At 42.9% G+C, this 22,801-nt stretch overlaps 1 protein-coding gene across 2 annotated transcripts in view; it reads left to right on the top strand.

Moving 5' to 3' along the window:
- pola1.S (polymerase (DNA directed), alpha 1, catalytic subunit S homeolog) overlaps positions 1-5,143 on the top strand; it is a 181,705-nt gene extending 176,562 nt beyond the window's left edge. The window contains 2 exon segments of one of the 2 annotated variants that reach the window (NM_001088586.1): positions 3,900-4,077; positions 5,003-5,143. In NM_001088586.1, the coding sequence (NP_001082055.1) occupies positions 3,900-4,042 (143 nt within the window). In that variant the 3' untranslated portion in view covers positions 4,043-4,077; positions 5,003-5,143. 2 annotated transcript variants of the gene reach the window in all.
- The last annotated feature ends 17,658 nt before the right edge of the window (positions 5,144-22,801 follow it).

Raw genomic sequence — 22,801 nt, 5'->3', positions numbered from 1 at the left:
GGAATAAGCTTATTTAGGGCAGGCCTATTGAGTACAGCATTTGAAACAGTGACTTTAGCAGTTAGGCAGGTTAAAAAAGTTAACAGGTTGAACTTGATGGACGTGTGTCTTTTTTCAACCTAACTTACTATGTTACTATGTTACTGTGAACAGCCGAGGTACCGAACAGCTGAAGTCCCGAAAGTGACAAAAAGACCCAAAGTCCCAAAAGCGACAAAAAAAGAGCCGAAGTCCCTAAAGCGGCGAAAAGACCTGAAGCCCTGAAAGCGGCAAAAAGACCTGAAAGCTGCGAAAAGACCCCAAGTTCTGAAAGCGGCGGAAAGACTTAAACTCCTGAAAGCAACGAAAAGACCCAAAGTCCTGAAGCAACGGAAAAAAAAGAATTCATGAAGACAGCCGAATTGAAGTCCTGAAGCAGCGAAAAGACCCTAAGTCACGAAAACAGCCGAAATTGAAGTCCTGAAGCAGCGAAAAGACCCTAAGTCACGAAAACAGCCGAAATTGAAGTCCTGAAGCAGCGAAAAGACCCTAAGTCACTAAAAAGAAGGAGAAGTTGAAGTCCTGAAGCCACCAGTTCAATTCTACTGAACACCAATTTTTTTTTTTTTATTACCCTGGTCACAATGTATTATTTTAATATTCTATAAGCCCCTGCCACCAATGCTTTTAAAAAAAAATAAATAAATAAAACCATTTTTTAACTTGTATGGTGGGCCCTGGCGCCAATGTTTTTGGCCTGACCACCAATTTTCCACAAAAAAAAAAAAAAAACTTTTATGGGGGCCCTAGTGCCACAGTTTTTTAACTTATATGGAGGCCCTGACCATCAATAGCTTTTTATAATTTGTGTGTGTTACCTTTTTTAGCGCTGATGTCTGCGTAGTGTTTTAACTGTGTTGTGTAGTGGGCGGGATCCGTGATTTCTAATGGCGGCCCTGGTCAATGTTATTTTCGCGCACAACAACCTCGCACACTGGGCGCACTCACGCAAACACCCATCGTATTTGCGAACAAAAAATTTATGGGCAATGCGAATTTGCAAAACTCTGAAAGATGGGCACAGCAGTGCAATATTTGAGAGTTCAGTAAAAAGCATGGGCAATACAACCATTTGCAAATAAATATGCGCTGTGCAAATTTTGTAAATGAACCCCAGTGTGTCACGGTATAATGGAGGTGAGATGAACAAGATCAGGCAACCATGAAAGCATGAACTTTTACAAATATAGGAATGTTATATAAAGTACTGAAAGGGAAGATACATATGCAGTTCTTGCCATAAAACCAATCCTATGATGGAAGTGGAAACACCGATATCTACTCTTCACCATAAAATACCTGGTTGGACATTGAGGACCCGTTTTGGCTTGTACAGAATATATACCCAGCGGGGTACTTACCTCTTGCCCCTTTTATTTTACCTCTTGAACTGTTGTTCAACTGTTGTACAGACGTTGTTCCTGTAAGTAGACTTGGAGCAAATAGACAAGTCAACGACTAAAACCGCTAAATGCAAATTATTTACAGTAGGTTCTTTTAGCTCCTTCGTGGAAATGTGAATTTCTACTTGTGTGAGTCGAGAAATTCAACTAATTGAAGCTTCCGTACTCTTGTGTACATGATCTTAACACATCAATACCCAATTAGCAATTTGTTTAAGAAGAATTAAAATTACCATAGTTAGTATATCCATATTTGTCTCCTGTTTTGTTTTCTACAGATAGCATTTTCTTTGAAATGTTAATAGGAACAGGAAAATAAGCTGCAACTGCCTTGACATATTACAGCTTGTTTTGACACCAAAATATTCTATTTCATTTCCCAATTGAAAGACTGTTTGCCCCATGATAATTTTATTTTTACTCGTATTAAAAAAATAACTCTACATTATCCTCTCCATAAAATGGTTTAATTTTCTTTCTGCTTACTGTAATTTCATCTGTTAGTCAGTATCCAATAGCTGCTATTATTGAACCTCTTGACTGCATTGCATGTAATGTTAATCATTGTTTGCAAGTAGTAGAGGTCTTGGTGCTCAATGCAAATATTGAGCCACCACCATTCCCAGTCCTGGTTCTTTTATTTTAACTAACTGGCATGCGTTTTAGAAGAGATGGGAAGGCAATTATTGACCCTGAGTCCCCTGGACAGTCCTCCCCAACTGCAGCAAAAGGAGTTCTGAGAACAGCCCTGTGCCTTAAAGGAGAAGGAAAACTACTAAGGCAATTATTGCCAATAAATTAGCCTCAACAGAGCAAGCTAGAACTCCATTTTTATTCTTTATTCTCCATATCTGAGTAAACCGCTCTAAGCACTCTCTGTTTAGGATAGCAGCTGCCATATTAGCTTGCTGTGACATCTCTTCCTGCATCAGTCTCTCCCTGCTCGTTCATAGCTCTGGGCTCAGATTACAGCAGGGAGGGGAGGTGTTTGAGAGGAGCAAACTGAGCATGCCCAAGCCCTGGAGGTTTAAGCTGAAAACAGGAAGTCTTACACAAAAGCCCATGTGTACACAATAGAAGGAAAGAAATGTTGTTTCTTTTGACAGAAGACTCAGAGCAACATGACTTTGAGGGTTTACTACTGTATTTATATAGACCTTTCTGATAAAACTTAACTTAATTTTAACCTTTCCTTCTCCTTTGTGCAGTGTTGTCCAATGGAGTAGGCAACTGCCATGTTTGGCTTCTAGTCCCTGGATCTGCTAGTGAGAAAAGCCATGCAAACTGAAAGCTAGTCTAGTTTGGCTTTTAGTGTGTAAGCTTCTGGTTGATAGAGCAAGGGACCAGGATTCTATGCATCAAACAAGGTGGTGGTCAACTCCACTGCTCAGTTGAGCCTTAGAAGGCAAGTAGAGCTGTTTGTGGGGGTCTTGATTTTGCTGTTAAAGAGTGAGGCCTGTGATGGAACCCTATGGTCTTTCCTAAATCCACATTTGAGCAATCAACTACAAGATGTCAGGTTTTTTTTTTAATTTCAGCGGAGAGCCTGAATTTAAAGCAACAGGGTTAGATCTTGTTAGCTGTACAGCGCAGGAGCACTTATATTTTGTGACCAGCTTTGCATGCTATACTAATAAGAGGAGTGTATATGTTAGGGGAGTATTGACTAAATCTTATTGCAGAGGTTTCCAAACTGTGGGGTTGTTTCCCTGCCAGGAGGAAGAAGGTCGTGGGGTCTAATAACCTAGATAACTATTAAAAGCATTTTCATATGTCTATCTTATGGGCTACGGTGGTATTTAATCCAAATATTGTTAAAACCCACCGATCTTTATGGATTTGGGGAGTTTAAAGGCAAAGACCTTGACATTTTGTATTGAGTGTTTCCTGACTCCCTTATGAGCCCTATAGTTGTTTAAAGTATGGACGAGTGAAGCATGAACCATCTAGTACAGTGATCCCCAACCAGTGGCTCTGGTACAACCTGTTGCTTCCAACCCCTTGGATGTTGCTCCCAATGGCCTCAGCAGGTGTTTATTTGTTAATTCCTGACTTTGAGGCAAGTTTTGGTTGCATAAAAAACTGTTGTGCTGCCAGTCCACATAGGGGCTATCCAAATAGCCAATCACAGCCCTTATTTTGCCCTTTTTGTATGCTTGTGTTGCTCCTCAACTCTAGAATTGAATGTGGCTCAATTGAACAAAAAAAGTTAATCCCATTAACTGATATTTTTTAGTTTTTAAAAATCATCTGTTCCCTAAATGATGTGCTCATGCATACAATGTCTTCACTTTGAAAAGTGTTGTGTTTGTAGGAAACATTAATGCCTAAACTACAATCCGTGTTCAACAATTCCATTTTCACTTGTATTATATGTATATGTTATATGTATGGCAAGAGCCCGGCATTCCCAATGAACATTGAGTAACACTTTCTCACTTTTCACTTTCTCCTCAGGTCACTTAAAAAAGAAGCTTTTTCAAGAATCTGAAAACCAGTACAAGAAGTTAAAGAGCACCGTTGACCAAGTACTTTCCCGGAGCGGATATTCAGAAGTGAACCTCAGCAAGCTGTTCCAGACACTCAACACCATTAAATAACCAGCAGATTTACTGAATAATGTCCTCTATTAGAGGTTTGTTTGTTTTGCTTTGTTCAACAGCTTCTGTTGGATTGTAGACAAAAAATATATTTTTCTCCTAATAGTGTAATGAAATTGTGATTCCCTGCCAAGGATTTTCCATCAAGGATTAAGAGACACAAGGATTACGAGTGTATGTGATCCATAGTGTTTTGGTATATGTAGTTAAGGTGCTTTGTAAGAAAAGTCCAGCTCAGTAGGACAACTGTTTCTTTTCAGTTCATCTGATTCACATCACAATCTTGCTGGTTTACAAGAAAATGGAACTAAAATATAATCAAAAAAGAAAATCTTTCATGGCTTAAATTGCTGAAATTGCCATTCTCTCTATTGTCTGCTGTAAAAACTCTTTTTATTGTCGATTTTCTAATAGACTGCTATACAATAATATCTAAAATATTATTAAATATAGGGATGCACAGAATCCAGGATTCATTTAGGGATTCGGCCTTTTTCAGCAGGATTCAGATTCGGCCGAATCTTTCTGCCCGGCTGAACCGAATCCTAATTTGCATATGCACATTAGGGGCGGGGAGAAAAATTGTGTGACTTTTTGTCAAAATACAAAGAAGTAAAAAAAAAAAAAGTTTTCCTCTTTCCACCCCTAATTTGCATATGCAAATTAGGGGTGGAAAGGGGAAAAACTTTTTTACTTGTTTTTTGACAAAAAGTCATGTGATTTTTCGGTTCGGTATTCGGCCGAATCTCTCACGAAGGATTCGGGGTTTCGGCTGAATCCAAAATAGTGCATTTGGTGCATCCCTAATAAAATATGAATAGTTGTGTGTGCATATGTGTGAAATTGTTTAGCAAATTTATTGTTTTTGCTTTGTCAATGTCTTTGATAATTGTAAAGGTTTTTATACTGTTTGAGCATGAAAATAAAGCTATTTACTAAAACATTAATTTTTCTTTGTAGCAAGAGTAATTAAACCTGACCCTGCAAGCCAACCTGACATTCAAGCATTTTGTTATTTGCCATTGTCTGATGCGAATAGGAGGAACATTTTAAAGGTCTTGAGGTGAATGAATGCCTTTAATAAATATTGTGAAGTCACTTAAAGTGATTGTGACAGTGCCATCCGTCATAGCAGATGTGTTAGTGTCATTATCAAGTGGGGAAAATAACATGTTTAACTCTGCAGCCTAAGGAGGACAATTCTGTCAGTCTAGAGGTGGCCATAGATGTAACAATTGCGATCTTTCTTGGAAAAGATTTTTCCAAGAAAGATCATTTATTTCAATACACACATGTAGAGCTGAATCATCAGATATACATATAGACAATAGAATTCCACCTGTATCTGACGATTTAGCACAATGGCCGATGTTTGGGTGCCATCAAAATTTTTCTGTCCAGCCCGATATCCAAGTCTTCTGCCAATATTGATCGGCTCTTTCTCTGTTGTCTCAAGGGGGACACAGGGACTATGGGGTTAAGCTCCACCCTCCAGGAGGCAGGACACTTATGTTAATGAAAAAGGGGGCGTGCCAGGTAGTGTGGCTTAACCCCAGACTGTAGTGAAACCATTCAGTTTTTAAGTGTCCTGCTTCCTAGGAGGATGGACAAGAACAAGCTCTCAGCTTTTAAGAGGATTTGGGGTCACTACCACATTCAGGGATACCTGGATTGCTGAGTATAAAGCCCCCTTCGTGGGATGCCCACTGGAGTCAGTCCCTGGCCTTCTGGCTACACACGACTCGCATAGGCGTGCCTGCGCTCCGTGGAGGGAGAGCAGAGGGCCTGCAGTGCGGCTACATGTGAGTAGATCTTCTTTCATCTACCCCCTCACGGTCGCTCTCCCTCCCCCAGGGCTGCTCTCCCTTAGGATATAGCTGTGCTGCCTACTACTGCGCATTCCCTGGTTCCCTAGGTGCCGCACGCTGAGCCGCTTCATAGGCGCATTCTTCCTTCACTGCAGGGGAATTGTTTTTGGCGGCGCCATTGGCGCGCCTCCTGTGGAACGCATACTACAGCGCGCATGGGAGGAGGCGGTCCCTTGCGTTCCAAGCCTCGTTCCAGCGCCGCTGTTGTTTCGCGCGCTTCTCCACGCTCTCTGTGCGGCTCCTTATCTCGCGGCTCACAGGCTCTTGCTTCTCAGCGCACGGGCTTCATTAACTTAAGTCCCTTCTCCAGAGGCAATAGCACTCGCCCAGTCTACAGCTCTGTAGCATTGCCAAACCCCTCAGCTGGTACCATAGTCCCTGCTTATGGCAGAAGGTAAGTCAGGGGGATTATTCCCTAGGGCGGGGGGGGGGAGAGCACCAGCAACTGCAGCCCAAATTACCTATTTTGCCTGCAAGCATTGCCAATCAAAGATCACTGGGGGTCAAGGTGAGCCCCTCTGCAGATCTTGTGCCAAGGGAGCCCCCGCTGTTCCTGTACCAGGAGGTGCCACTACTGCCACACCTGCTATGTCTAGCCCTCCTTCTGGAGAAGACACTCCACAAGACAACATGGCCGGTACCTCTTCAGAGCCCCCGGCCCCCCTATGGGCCCTGCAACTCACACAATCTCTGGCTTCTCTTCAGAATCTCCCTTCTATTGCAGATAATTTGGGCCGGGCCCTGGCCAAACTAGACCAACGCCCCAGCAGTAAGCGCAAGAGACTTGAATTATCCAGAGCCCACTCGGGGGCCCTTTCTCCCTCTGACGGCTCTCTGCATGGGGGGGATTCCTCTCATTCAGAAGGCGAACTCCCCCTTTCTGATATATCATCTGACGACGACGATCTGCTTGAAGATGAGTCTAAGGGCCATGATGTTCAACATGACATGGAACATATCATTAAGGGAGTTACTGAGGTTTTGAAGGTATCTCAGTCACAAGATACACGGTCTCACTCCTCCAGCCTGTTTAAGAGAAAACACAAATCTTCTCTCTGTTTTCCGTCACATGACCAATTGCTGGATATTATTCAAGAGGAGTGGAACTATCCTGAAAGGAAATTTCAAGCCACTCGAAAATTCACTAAGTCCTATCCCTTTGCTAAGGAATTGGTGGACAAGTGGTCTATGCCTCCTACAGTGGATGCTCCCGTCTCCAGATTGTCTAAATCTACTACACTACCAGTCACAGATGCTGCAGCATTCAAGGACTCTTCCGACAGACGTCTAGAAGGTTTTCTCAAGGCTGTGTACTCGTCTGCTGGTTCTACCTTACGTCCCGTACTGGCCTCAGCCTGGGTAGCTAGGGCCATTCAGGCCTGGGCCGAATCCCTTCTTACGGACATTCAAGAAGGTGTACCTCGAACTGATCTACTTTCATCTGTACAGTCCATAATTGAGGCATCTGCCTACCTTTCCGAGACTACGCTTGACACAGCGCAGATAACCGCACGCACTTCAGCACTGTCCGTAGCGGCTCGGCGTACCCTATGGTTGAAGAATTGGACGGCTGACCTCAGTTCGAAAAAGTCCTTAACTTCACTACCCTTCAAAGGACTACGACTTTTTGGTGAGGAGTTGGAAAAGATAATCTCCCAAGCCACTGGGGGTAAGAGTACATTTTTACCCCAGTCCAAGTCTCGATCCTCCTCCACGTTTCGTCAGAGAAGGTACTTTCGGGGCCAGCCCGGCCGATCTTCGCGGCGCTACAGTCCGCCCCAACGATCTAATTTTCGTTCCAAACCCACAGACAAAGGACGACCAGCATGGAAGAGCAACAAATTCCACAACAAACCTTCCACAGACAAGCCAGTCTCCGGTTGACGGGGCACCCCCTCCGGAACCGCAGGAGTCCATTGGAGGAAGACTGTTGCGGTTCCGGGAGGTCTGGAACCGATACTCGTCAGACGCCTGGGTCAACGAGATCGTCACAGAAGGTTACCACCTCGATTTTTCCTCCCGTCCTCCCAGAAAATTTCTGATGTCGCGACTACCAACCAATCCCACAAAGGCACAAGCCTTTCTAGACTGTATTGCCAAGATGGAACGAGAGGGGGTGATCATTCCAGTTCCCCAGTTGGAAGCCTTTTCCGGTTTCTACTCCAATCTGTTCCTAGTTCCCAAGAGGGACGGCTCCTTCAGGCCGGTACTGGATCTCAAATTTCTCAACAAATATCTTTGTTCGGTACGGTTCAAGATGGAGACACTCCGCTCAGTCATACGAGGGATGGAACCGGGACAGCTCCTTATGTCACTGGACATCAAGGACGCCTATCTCCATGTCCCCATCTGGCCTCCTCACCATCGGTTTCTGAGATTTGCCTTCCGGAATCGGCACTATCAGTTCGTGGCACTCCCCTTCGGCCTTTCCTCGGCTCCCAGAGTGTTCACCAAACTTATGGCGGTGACCGCGGCAACTCTGCGACTTCAAGGCATTTCCATCACTCCTTACCTCGACGATCTTCTTCTGAAAGCAAGAACGATGGAGAGGAGCGTGAGGGACCGGCAGAAGGCGTTAGCTCTGCTCCAAGAATTCGGCTGGACGATCAACTGGAAGAAATCCAACCTCCTTCCCAGTCACCGGATGACTTTTCTCGGTCTCGAATTCGACACCTTGACTCAACGCGTTCTCCTCCCGACAGACAAAGGGGAGAAGATCAGATTTCTGGTATCCAACCTGCTACAGACTCAGAGACCCACGGTTCACATAGCCATGAAAGTGCTCGGTTCCATGGTGTCCACCATCGAGGCGGTTCCCTTCGCTCAGCTGCATCTACGCCCACTGCAGGCCAACATCCTGTCGGCATGGCGGGGGGGATCCATTCTGCAGAAGATGTCACTCCTGCCATCCACCAGGATTTCTCTTCAGTGGTGGCTCAACCCGAACAATCTCTCCCGGGGTCAGTCCTGGGCGACTCCCGATTGGATGATTCTCACGACGGACGCCAGCCTCCTGGGTTGGGGCGCAACATTCAATACACTATCCGCACAAGGTCTATGGTCTCCCGTGGAGTCCAAACTACCGATCAACATCCTGGAGTTGCGAGCAGTGAAACTGGCTCTCCTTCACTGGTCCTCTCTTTTCCAGGCCCAAGCAATCCGCGTCCAGAGCGACAATTCAACCACCGTCGCATACATCAACAGACAAGGAGGGACCCGCAGCAAGGCGGCCCTAGCGGAGGTACAACAGATATTGCACTGGGCGGAGTCTCACTCAGTCCGACTCTCCGCCATTCACATTCCGGGCGTGAACAACGTCTCAGCGGACTTCCTCAGCCGAAACACCTTAGATCCCGGGGAATGGGAACTTCATCCGGACTCATTCGCCGACCTGGTCCGTCATTGGGGTCTCCCTCAAATCGACCTCATGGCGTCCAGATCAAACAGAAAGGTCAATACCTTCTTCGCCCGCTCGCGGGATCCTCTCGCAACGGGGGTGGACGCGATGACACAGCGTTGGCGGTTCGACCTGGCTTACGTATTTCCCCCGCTTCCCATGCTGCCTCGAGTTCTGAAGAAGATCAGACAGTCTGTCCTCACGGTCATCGTGGTAGCCCCATTCTGGCCCAGAAGAACGTGGTTCTCGGATCTACAGGAGATGTCGATCGCACCTCCCATCCGGTTACATCTCAGGAACGATCTCCTGTGTCAGGGCCCCATAGTTCATCACAACCCAGGCCTCTTCGCTTTGACGGGATGGCTGTTGAGGCAACCATATGGAGGCGTAAGGGAATAGCGGAAGATGTCATTGCAACCATGTTGAAGTCACGTAAACCAACCTCTTCTCGGGCGTACCATAGAGTGTGGCGTACCTACTGGGACTGGTGCAGAGCCTCCGACGTTCCCTGTTCAGATTCTGTTTCCTTCCTGGAGTGTGACATTCCGAGAGTGCTGTCCTTTCTTCAGCGCGGTCTCCAGCTGGGTCTGAAGCTCAGCTCCCTCAAGGTTCAGGTGTCCGCCCTGTCGGTTCTCCTTCAACACAGATTGGCCCTGGATGATTCCGTTCATACCTTCCTTCAAGGTGTGGCGCACATCAGTCCTCCTTTCCGGTTGCCTGTTCCGGGTTGGGACCTCAACGTCGTTCTCGAAGCTCTTCTGGATCCTCCCTTTGAGCCCTTAGCTACGATTTCAGAACAGTGGCTCACCTGGAAGGTGGTGTTCCTCGTTGCCATATCATCCCTTCGGAGGGTCTCTGAGCTCGGTGCATTGTCGTGCGATCCTTCCTACCTCATTTTCCACAAGGATAAAGCTGTACTACGCACTATGCCATCCTTTCTTCCTAAGGTGGTATCTTCCTTTCACATGAACCAGGAAATTCTGGTGCCGTCCCTTTGCCCCGATCCTAAGAACGATAAGGAACGCAGACTCCACAGTTTGGATGTTGTCCGGGCACTTCGCTGGTACTTAGAGAGATCCAAGGTTTTTCGACGTTCTCAGAACCTTTTTGTCGTTCCTTCTGGAGCCCGGCGGGGCATGGCTGCTTCCAAGACATCCATCGCACGTTGGCTGAAAGAGACCATACGACAGGCCTACATCGCCAAGGGCAAAGCTCCGCCGGACGGCATCAGAGCACATTCCACGCGGTCTGTGGGAGTCTCCTGGGCCTGGCGCAACGCGGCCTCCCTCGACCAGATCTGTAGAGCGGCCACTTGGTCCTCTGTTCACACCTTCACACGATTTTACAAACTTGACACGTTTTCATCTGCAGGGGCCGCTTTCGGCCGTAAGGTGCTGCACGCGGTCGTGCAATGACGTGTCTCTCCTCGCTCCCACCCTACTTTTGGGGCTGCTTTAAGTCCCCATAGTCCCTGTGTCCCCCTTGAGACAACAGAGAAAACAGGATTTTTGTTACTCACCGTTAAATCTGTTTCTCTGTGGTCGATAGGGGGACACAGGGCTTCCCATCCCTGTGCGAGTTGACCTGTTGGTCTATGGGAATGTTCTCCCTGAGTTACCAGTTTTGCATTTTTTCTATGACTTCTGTTTTATCGTTCGCAGTGTCTTTGGTACCAACTGAATGGTTTCACTACAGTCTGGGGTTAAGCCACACTACCTGGCACGCCCCCTTTTTCATTAACATAAGTGTCCTGCCTCCTGGAGGGTGGAGCTTAACCCCATAGTCCCTGTGTCCCCCTATCGACCACAGAGAAACAGATTTAACGGTGAGTAACAAAAATCCTGTTTTTCCCACCATATATGCGCGTAAATTCGTTTCATACGATATCTGTCTGTCTATGGCCACCTGGGTACCTCAATTGACACATACTATAGGCTTTCCATATTGAAAATATCTTTACTCCAGGCAGTAGGAGAGTCGTGCTGCTACCAGAGAGTCGTGCTGCTACTGGTCTCCCCTTAAAGAATCAGTTATATTAAGAGTTTATTTAATATGATCAATTTTATGGCAGCTCAAAACCTCTCAATATTGTTTGTTACCAGATTCCACATAACCACAAAGAAAACTCTGCGCTAAATGGTAACTACCTGATTATGTGCTGATTTAAGAGATTTCATATACCCTTAATTGTACTAAGGTTACATTTCATGATGAAGGACCTGGTGGATATCAGGCCGCAGTCTAGTCATTAAAGTAGTTTGCAGCAGTGAGAGCTAGCACCATACCGGCACATTAATAAAAGAAAAATTAATGTATATTTATGGGCTCTCTGATAAAAAGGTAAGGTTTTTGTCTTACCTTTATAAAATAAACTGGACAAATAGTTAAAAAATCTTTATTAGGACATGTATTAGCCTAATGTGTTTCGTGCCTAAATGGGCACATACTCATCGGCCTATGAGTAAGTGCCCATTAAGGCACGAAACGCGTTAGGCTAATACATGTCCTAATAAAGATTTTTTTTAAAGTGGACCTGGACACAAAAATCTGTATAATCTGTATGTTATTTTCAAATTAAACATGAAATCCAATTTCTAATTTTTATTTAAGTGTTCATAGCTCATTTAAAAATCTCAGCTGTCAATCAAATATAGTTTTTTCCTGTTGCTTTAAGGGCCTCTCTACACTATAACCGGCCTCTTTCCAGTTAACTGACCAACACCCAGTGGGGATATATAGTGAGACGTGATATGCAAACTAAAGTGCAAGTTCAAAATCATAGTGGTAAAATACACGCTGAACTCACAGTTTAGATAAGGAGAAATATTTTCAAACTTTCATAACCTGCCAAATTTTGTAAAACAAACATGGTAATTAGGGGGTGTGGCCACAGAAAGGGGTGTGGTCAAAAAAATTGCTGCGCTACGTGCTGGAAAAAATTTTTTGCCCCTTTTTTTACTTCCAAAATGTTGGGAGGTATGCTGCACTTAGAAAACGTGCCAATAAATTCAGTGTACAGTTGTGTTCAGAATAATACCAGTGTGTTTAAAAAAGTGAATAAAGCTCAAAATCCTTATAATAGTTTTTATTTCCATATACGCAAATGCACTGGGAACGCTGCACATTCTATTCCACATCAAAATATAAAGAGAAATGTATCAAATGTGTGTTGTTCCTTTACAGAAAGTTAAGAAAAGTGAATATTCAGGTGTTCCAAAAAATAAGTTTTTCCCCTCTTCAATCAACTTTTGAATCAGTCGGTTGTTCTTCTGAACAATGTGTGGAAGGAGCCATTTGAGTGAGAGTTTCAGAGAGAAATGCACTATAACCAGCAGCACAACATTTGCTCCTTTCTTCCTTAAATAAGTGCCTGAATTTACACCTGTTTTTCCACATACTGAACGACTTCACTAATTGAATGCCCAATGCCCAGACATTAATCCAGCAAAAATGGATTAACTTTTATAGACGCGCGCCTGCTCGCCCCTTTTGTGACGTCATCAGCAGGTCGGCGCAGGTCTAAAAGGAACCCGGAAGTCAGGCTCAGGTGGAGGGAGAGCAGATATTGGGCGGGTGCAGGTTGGGTGAAACCAAACCCGCACATCACTAATGTGCAGCAGTTCTCAGAAACACTGTTTATACAACTAAATATTAGTTCAGTGATTCCATTTTTTTAATTGAATGCCCAATGCCCAGACATTAATCCAGCAAAAATACTGTTTCTGAGCCAAACCAAGAAATGCAGAAGAATTCTAGAAGGTCACAGGAGGCAGAAGTTGGTGGACTCCATGTAACACAGATGTGCAGCAGTGATGTGGGTTGGGCCGACCTCGCACCCCCTTTTCCAGGTCGCAGGCGGTCCGGTTTGACCTCTTCTGCCTGCTCTCCCTGCCTGCGACCTTACAATGCCGGCTTCCGACTTCCGGATTTAACTTTTATAGACGCGTGCCTGCTCGCCCCTTTTGCGCCGTCATCAGCAGGTCGGCACAGGTCTAAAAGGAACCCGGAAGTCAGGCGCAGATGGAGGGAGAGCAGATATTGGGCCGGTGCGGGTTGGGTAAAGCCCAACCCGCACATCACTAATGTGCAGCAGTTCTCAGAAACACTGTTTTCTTCACTGTCTGTAAACCTATTATATGGATTTGAGCTTTATTCACTTCTAAACACACTGCTATTATTCTGAACACAACTGTACAGATGCACCCAAAATCTTACCCTAACTGACCTTCAAGCTGAGCTTTCAGATTTATCTAGGACAACAAATGACACTTCTTCCCAATTGTCACCATATTTTCAGTCCATGTCCCAGAGTTTCCCTGCCGTAGCCACATACTCTAATTATAATCTATTACAGGGCTATTTAGCTTTCAATTGGAACAGTTATATTGAGATAATGATTTCATACAAATAAATCTGTGGGATTCTTGGGCAGGAGGGACATGAATGCTTTCCTTTTCAGCAGGCCTTTCTAATTGGTGTTTTGGGATGTGGATACTCGCCTATTTTGCATCTCTTAGCTCTTTCTATAAATCCTCAACAATGTTAAGTCTCTCTTTCCAGATTCAGGTCCTTTAGCAGTTACATTATGGGGCAGATTTATTAAGGGTCGAATTGAAAATTTGAATTTTCAATTTTTTTTTAATGGTCAAAACTGTCAAATTCGAATTGCGAATTATCCAAACTCATTTTGATTTTTTATTTGAATTTCAAGATTTATCATACTTATTTTAATCAATCAATCGATTCGAGTTTTCGAGTCGGTAAAATTCGTCCAAGTTTTAGATATTCAATTTATTTTATAAATATCCCCCTGGTCGAATTTCGAGTATATTTGAATTTAAAAAACTCACATGAATTTGAAATTCGACCTTCAATAAAGGTGCCTCCCCGTGTTCCAATATTTTATGTGAATAATTTGGTGTGGAACTAGGATTCTGTTCTAGTAAAATGCTATATTAAGAAAGCATCAAATACATCTGCTAATTCTGCTCAACCACAAGTAGATCTGTAGACATTTAAATAATGTATTATTTCTTTAGGATAGTACAGGTATGGGACCTGTTATCCAGAATGCTCGGGGCCTGGGGTTTTCTGGATAATGGATCTTTCTATAATATGGATCTTCATACCTTAAGTCTACTAGAAAATCATGTAAACATTAAGGGGCCCATTTACTTAGCTCATGTGAAGGAATAGAGGAAAAATAGTTTGAATTTCGAATTTTTTTGGCTGCTTCGACTTCGAATCGAACAATTCGAACTAAAAATCGTTCGACTATTCGATAGTCGAAGTACTGTCTCTTTAAAAAATTCTTCGACCCCCTAGTTCGCCACCTAAAACCTACCGAGGCCAATGTTAGCCTATGGGGAAGGTCCCGAAAAAGGAACGAATTTCTGATCGAAGGAATATCCTTCGATCGATGGATTAAAATCCTTCGAATCGTTCGCTTCGAAGGATTTAATCGTTCGAACGATTATTCCTTCGATTGTTCGATCGTAGGAATAGCGGTAAATCCTTTGACTTCGATATTCAAAGTCGAAGGATTTTACTTCGACGGTCGAATATCGAGGGTTAATTAACCCTCGATATTCGACCCTAGGTAAATGTGCCCCTTTATAAACCCAATAACTGGTTTTGCCTCTAATAAGGATTAATTATATCTTAGTTTGGATCAAATACAAGCTACTGTTTTATTATTACTGAGAAAAAGGAAATCATTTAACATTTCACAAATTTGTATTATTTGGATAAAAAAAGTGTATGGGATAACGGATTTCTAGATAATGGATCCCATACCTGTACTGGCAATGTCCTCCCACCAGTCCCATAGATTTATTAGAGCCCTCCATCTAATTTGGGGCTTTCATGTCTCCCATGTGAGCTTCTCTTGAGGATTTTTCCAAAGATTTATTTGTTTCTGTCTGTCCATTTTCTTTACCCACTTCTTGGGCAGAAGAATAAATGTTAGCTATGGCAAAATATTGCAATATTGTAATTTTATGTAAAATCTTTAAATGTAACCTGGTCATCAGAAAAAAAGGGAACCTTTAATTTAGCATTCTTGCCTCGTTTATTTGGGAAGTGATTCTGATGGGAACGCTTCACCGCTAATGCTTCCCTGTTCCCGGATAACCAGCGACGGATAAAGAATTTAATGGTGGGATAAGAGGAAGATCAACCACATGTTTGTAGTCCCCTGTTTTACACCCTAGTGGTTCTGCTCTATATCCGCTAAATATTTCTTAATTACCCAATTCTTCCCAAACCCCCTTCTAGTTGTTTAATAGATTAACTCAAGCTTCAGATTTCAGATTAAAATACCTCCGTCCCCAAATGCAGCATTATCAAGTTGTTGGGAGGCTGTTTTCAAACCTTGGTGTTGAATAGCTACAGCTCTGCATTAATTTAACCACTAAGCTAATAAGTAGGTTTCGTTTTGTTATGCTAAGCTTTATTGCTTTTCTTTTGATCAGAATGGTGTTGTTGAGCAAAGCAGCAGACAAGGCATTCTTTGATGAGGGAATTAGCGCTCTATTCTTCCTCTATTATTCATAGCACAGTAGAATATGTAAGTACCTGAGGGTGTCAAAGGAGAGCAGCTCTATTGCAAAGTGCTCGCCTTGTTTCTCTCAATGGCTGACTATGAGATGATAAACCGCTTAATACACTGCACTAATTGGATGAGAGCAGAAAGAGATGGGAATTAAGGCAATGCAAAAGGAGAGTGCTACCAGCCTTCATTCACTCTCGCCTCCTTCCCTGCACCAAAGGAGGCACAAGCTTTCTATAAGCAGACTGGAGGTTTTGTGTGGAGATAAAATGAACGTGTTAGTGGATTCAAGTAATACACTAATTATCGCACAGTATAAATACCACGACTGGTTTTATTACTGGGAGGTAAACTTCTTTTGAGAATATTATGGGATTGCTGGGCAGTAGAGCAGAGCCTAATAAAAGCTGAGAATGGGAACCAATCGCTTTTCTTTTCAGGGGAGAGGGGGGAATTCTCATGCAACATGGACGCTGGAAAGCGGTGGCGTCCCATATTTGCAGTTTAAAGGGGAACTATCGCGAAAATTAAAATATAAGATAAGCGTCAGCATACTGAAATGCTCCCTCCTTACGTGTCAAGATGTTTCCATTTTTCTCCCCTACGCAATGGTCCCCCCTTACGTCCTGACTTGTTTCAAACATCCATTGCTCATCCCTTAAGTGTCAAGATTCTAAGTACAATCAATTAAAAATTCGACATGGTTTCTGAAATAATCAGGTTTATCTTCACTATCCCTCTCTTGGCATCTGTTTCTCTTCATTCTGTTCTTCATGCAGCAGTTGGGTAACATCCAATTTATCTTATAGAGGGGTTTCTTTTTCTAGCAGATGAATTAGAGCTCACACAAATAATTTATTCCAGTACAAACAAAATCACTGCCTTTTGCACAAATCCGGCATGTAGAGAGACATGGGGGCAAGTTCACGAACCTCTGAAAATTTGTCAGCGACGGTTTTGCTCACAGCGCAACACTCGGCAGGCGTAGATTCGCCAGAACAATCCAAAATTGCCTCCAGGGCGCCAAATGCTGGAGAAGTTGCCCTAGCGTTGCCTAATTTGCATATAGCAGGAAGTTAAAGTATAATGGACGTTTATGTTGCAGCAAATACATTACACTACACAAGTCCAGGGAAGCTTAATAAAATAGAGTTGTTATATTGCCCTACACATGAGCACAATGTATAGTTTATGTGCCATATTTTAAGAAATGTAGGGGGGAAGCCGGTTACCCCAAAAAAAATGTACGCTCTTTTGCAGTCCATAACCCTGAAAAAGACTCCATCGTTTTTTGGGACTACTCTATTGCTCTATTTGCGTAGTTACGTCCATTCGTCAGAGCGAAAATTAGCCAGTCGTTAGGGAGTGAAGTATCGCTAGAGTCTATCTCCTTCGCTAGCAACCATTACTAAATCGACGAAGTTCCGAAATGACGTCACGCTGGCGAATTTTCGCCATGATGTCTGGTTATTTTAATAGAGTGAGGTCTAATACATTTTCTAGGCAAAAGGAGCCTCCCCTATAAGCTATATTGGATCTAACTGTCAATGAATATCTGACACCCAACTGCTGCATGAAGAGAGAATGAAGAGAAACAGATGCTGAGAGAGGGATAGTGAACATAAACTTGATTATTTCTGAAACGGTACAGAATTTATAATTGCATTTAGCAAGTTTTTTTATTTCAGTGAGATGAAGCTTATATTAAATTTTAATTTTCATGATAGTTTCTCTATAATTCTGTACCCTGGTTTCTAAAATCCTAATCAGGCCCCTTGATCGTCCATACGTCGTCCCACAGCAGCAGAAGGTTGCCGGGAGTTGTCATGCCCAGTGACAGGAGCGGAGCCGTTTTTATATATCGTTGTGCACATGCCTAAATAATTCCTACTTTCATGAAGTTCATTTTGGCATATCATTTATTTTGATTCCCATAAAACTGAAGCAATCACTACCCCCCTTTCCCTGCCCCACCTCCTGCTATACCTAGAACAAGTGAAATAATTTACACCTAACACTCCGGGGAGACAGATTAGCTACATTGTTGTTAAGAGTTACAAAACTGCGCTAAAGCAAATAGAGATCTTTAACCCTTAATGTGCTCAATAAGGACTTGGATTTTCCCTGCCGTTTTGCCTACAGCTTCACCTCTCACCCTGGACATAAAGAGGTTAAAGAAAGAGATCTGTAAATTTCCTTATAATTGGCATAAAAAAAATTGTGTAATTTACAGGAGGCAGAAAGATTTTAACAAGTTACAAACTGATACTTGGATATGTTACTTTGAAATATATATGAAATACTTTATTCCTGCCTGTGAATTCAGTGGTGTATGTTTCTTGATCAGACATGTATGTATGTAAGTCCATGGTGTGGTACTGGGATGTTCAGCGCTGTACAATTTTACAGTATATAAAGAGTATACAAAGGGAGGACAACCTTTATAATAAGCAAGTATTAATATACAGAAATTAAATGCCATGTTGTACTCACTGCCCTGCAGGGCTTGCAATCTATATAAAGTATATAAGATTTTTGTTTATTCCATTGAAACCCAAATGTCTTAAGGTGGCCATACACAGGGAGATTGCTCGTTTGGCAATGTCGCCAAACGAGTGGATCTCTCCCCCATATGGCCACATTGAGGTGGGCGATATCGGACTGATCCGATTGTGGGCCCTAGGGCCCAAAGATCGGATCAGAATGGAGGATATGGGCTGGACCGCATCAATGAACCCTGCCCGAACGGCGTCTGTCCGACTTTCAGCCAGATGTCTTATCAGGGAAGCCCGTCGGATGGCCCCACACACGGGCCAATAAGCGTCTGTCGGCGGCTTTTATCGGCCCGTGTATGGGGGCCTTTAGTGCTTTAAGGATCATTTAAACATATTTATTTAGCTTTTTTTGGTAGTTCCTGATTTTATGATCATGCTTATTTTGAGTAGTGATGGGAAAATAAATTCGCCAGGTGCGAATTCGCTGCAAATTTCAGCATTTCGCCTCCAGCGAGTAAATTCTCAAAACTGCCGCAAAAATTCACCAGCAAAAAATCTGCCACATTGAAATAATTTGGGCTCGCATTGGAATAGTTGCGTGCATAAACATTGTCGTGCGTCAAAATGATTCAGATGCCCATTGACTAATGCATTTGGCCAAAATAGGTGTGCGTATAACAATTGTCGTGGGCAACAAAATTGACGGGTGTCAAAATAATTTTTTTGACTAAATAATTTGTTTGACTAAATTTTTTGCCGAAGCTAAACAGGACAAATTTGCCCATCACTAATTATGAGATTATTTTCAGGAGATTACAGGAAGGTTTTCCGCATGCTGACTGAGAAGATATAACTGCTAAATGGTTTAAAATATCGGTTGTATTTAACAAAATTCTGTGAGAGCATGCACGGGCCTCATAAAAGTGCCAAGAACCGCTATTGCCAGATTGCATTTGGGTGAGGGCTGCACTTGGTACTGGATGGATTCTGTGGTTGGTTTACCCCAGAATGTGCAAACTGCCAGTGGTTGGGGCAGGTATTTCATTTCTTACCTTCTAAAGCAGCTCGGGGGGGGTCGACTCTTTAACTGTTTTAAATTGATACATTTGTTATATTTGGCCCTGCTGAGCAGAATCCCTGAGCTTCATTAAAGGAGTTGTTCAAACTTTGAGTTAACTTTTAGTATGATGTAGGGAGGGATATTCTGAGACAATTTGCATTGGTTTTCATTTTTTACTATTTAGGACACATGTGGCGATTTGGGCAGATTTAATCGCCTCTTCTTCAGGCGACTAATCTCCCCGAACTGCCTTCCTGCCGGCTAGAATCTAAATCGCTAGCGGGATGGCACTCGGATCACTTCGTTTTCCGCAGTTTCCTCATGAGGAAATTTGGGGCGACTTCCGAAAACGTTGGCAATTTAGATTCTAGCTGGCGGGAAGGCATTGCAGGGAGATTAGTAGCCCGAAGAAGACTAATTGTAATCATTCAGATGCTTCTGGATCACTGAGCTGCCAGACTGAGACACCAGAGGGAGGAACATTCAACTTTAAAATTAGATTTTAGGAAAATGATAAAAAAAATAAAAGATGGAAAGCAATTGAAAAATGTTTTTGTTTATGGTGAACAATCTGAAAACAACTCAACTGAAAAAGGTGTTTGGAAGGTGAACAACCTTAATTACAGTAGAAGAATTGGTCTTAACTGGATGTATGGAGCTAGGACATCTTCTAGCCCACTGATCCCCAACCAGTGGCTCTGGTTTAACATTGGCAGCCAATCACTGGTGAAGTTTCTCTAGCGTTAATTTGTCAGCCCGAGCTTTTCATAGCGAACATTCGCTAACAGTCGTTTCTGCCGAGAGAAACTAGGTTAGTACTTACGCATAGGTCAATTTGAATAGGGCTGGTACATATAGGTCATATAAACGTTGGGGAAATTGCTTGAAGTGGCCAATTATTATTAAAAATGTCCAAGGATACAAAATAAAGACAAAAGAGATCCTCTAGCGCCCTAGACATGAGCCCATCCTAAAACAAATCATTCCCCTCAAATAGTTAAAAGAAATGTTATAACAAAAATTTTAAACAGGGACAACTTTTAAATACAATCCCACTTTAAAATATGAATCATTTTTATGACTTTACAGCGTACAGGATATGATGTCACTGACATAAGATTGAGGAGGATGTAGCTTCATCTTATCAGTTTGTCGGGTCTAAGCTGGTGAATTGACACTTTAGTGAATTTGTGGAGTAACCATTGTTCGCCTGAGTGAAAATTCTCCACCTTTTCTGGAAAAAAATACCGGCCTTCCTATATTTTTATGTTTTTTTTCCCCTATAAATAACATTGGCATCAAGAAATATTTTTACTGGCCAGGCCAGGTGGCATCCCTACCTGCGGATAGGTTTTCTGTCAAATTTTTGCTAGCGATGGCCACTTCACCCTTTAGTAAATCTAGAGTCAAAATCAACCTGTGGATTCCATATCTAAATCCACAGTGAGTGAACAACGTAGTTCCTGGATAACCAGTAAGTCTACCCTGGCCTGTGAGTGTCTTCTCTTCAGGGGTGATCCCGGCGCTGCTGTGGCCCCGATGTCCCTCCCCTTCCCACTCCATCACTAGTGCATTAGCTGCTATAGCTCTCTCTACACTAGCAGAGGCGAATTTTCAATTTAAAAAATGTAAATCCGTCTCCTAAAGTTACAAGGGGCGACTTTTTTGCAGCTCTTGGTAAATGCCCGCTCACTGCCGCCTGAGACAAGGTTCTCACCTTTCCTCATGGCAGGAGAGGCCCTGCTTCTCTTAAAGGACCAATAACATCAAAAAAAACACCTAGACATATGAAATGTTAAAATCGCAAAGCCTTTATTAAGAAATAACTTCCCGAAACTCCGCTTCTGCTCCTCTTCAGAAAAGGCGACAGGGCGACGATCCAAAGTGCGCTGCTCGATTTCTCCTCCCTAGCTATCTCCTATAAGGAAGGCAGGGAGGATAAATCGAGTGCCGAACGATGGATCGCTTTCCAAAGAGGAGCGCAAGCGGAGTTTCGGTAAGTTAATTCTTATTAAAGACTTTGCGATTTTAGCGTTTAATTTGTCTTGGTGGTTTTTATTCGATGTATACTAACAAATTTTTTTTAAGAAAAATGTTGCCGGTCCTTTAAAGAAATATTACAAAGCATAAACATATAAAAACTGATAGTCTATTGGTGGATTGGGTTGTGGAAAACACACATACCATTTTTATGTTTTCCATATTGATTTATCTAATGGAAATATATTGAGTTGAATATATGATTGTTTTCCATTTACTTTGCTTCCTTAAACTTTTGTTTGTAGTTTAGCCTTGCCTAAAGCTGTCGTTATCTCCCGGGCAGGATGGCTACAAGCTTCCTTGTCACTTTCCATAGGCCTCCTATTGTTCTATAATCCCATTACAAGAAGCTAGAAGACTGGCTGCTCAATGGTGAGCTCCACTGGAATTCACTCCAACTGCTCGGCCAAACACCCGTTTGTTCCTACCTATCATGAGCTTCTGTCTCCTTTCCTTCCTAAACAATTTGACTTTACTCATTGAGTAATGAGAATTTGTATGATTTTGTCAAAATATGTGGTTTTTTTTTTTAGTATCATCAGTTTTTAGTTTAATCAAGCAACCCCTGACATTTGCTGTGACATTTATTGTCTTCTCGTTCTATTGAATACATTATTTGATCAAAAAGACAATGCCTGAAATTAACTTGCGGCAGATGTGGATTTTTTTTTTTTTTTTTTTTTTACGTATAAAAGATTCATCAGTTCAATTAATGCTGTAATAACCTCTGATGGAGTCCTGCACATATCTTTATTAAGTCCTATCCCTGGTACAGGAGAAGAACAGCATCATCAGTACTAGGGAGAATATTAGAGAAGTATCTCTCTCGAGACAATGACTTAACCAACAAGCACAGAGCTTTAGGAAATTGGGGGTAGCCTTTATGTACAGTCACAGATGGTTGATGGAGTAAATTTGACCGGGGAGACTGTGCCCTATGTTGGCTCTTTGTATTCTCCCTGGCTCTGAGCTTTCCCCAGATTGTAAGGAAACCATGGAAGAGGTTTGCTCAAGGTTATGGGTCAGGATCCTCATGTATTGTACGAGACATTCCCAGATATTAGGACCAAATTGGGTTGCCATTCATTAATAATGATCACAATAAGATTAAATCATTCTAGAAAATCTCATAAAATCCCCCTAAGTACGCTCCAATGGCTCTTTCCAAACCTCATCATTCAGTACATTTGGGAGAGTTGGAAAGGGAGGAAAATTGGTTTCTTTGGGTTTAATGCTCCTTTTTAAAAGGCGGCGAAAGGGTTTTCATGCGTGATATGTCAAATGTTTAATATGGATTTTCTGAAGTCTGGGGGTCCTTAACTAATGATATCTATGGGGGGATATTAAGT

The sequence above is a fragment of the Xenopus laevis genome, chromosome 2S (genome assembly GCF_017654675.1).
Source record: "Xenopus laevis strain J_2021 chromosome 2S, Xenopus_laevis_v10.1, whole genome shotgun sequence".
Lineage (NCBI taxonomy): Eukaryota > Metazoa > Chordata > Amphibia > Anura > Pipidae > Xenopus > Xenopus laevis.
The sequence above is the reverse complement of the archived record's forward strand: the minus strand, read 5'-3'. Positions and strand labels throughout refer to the sequence as shown.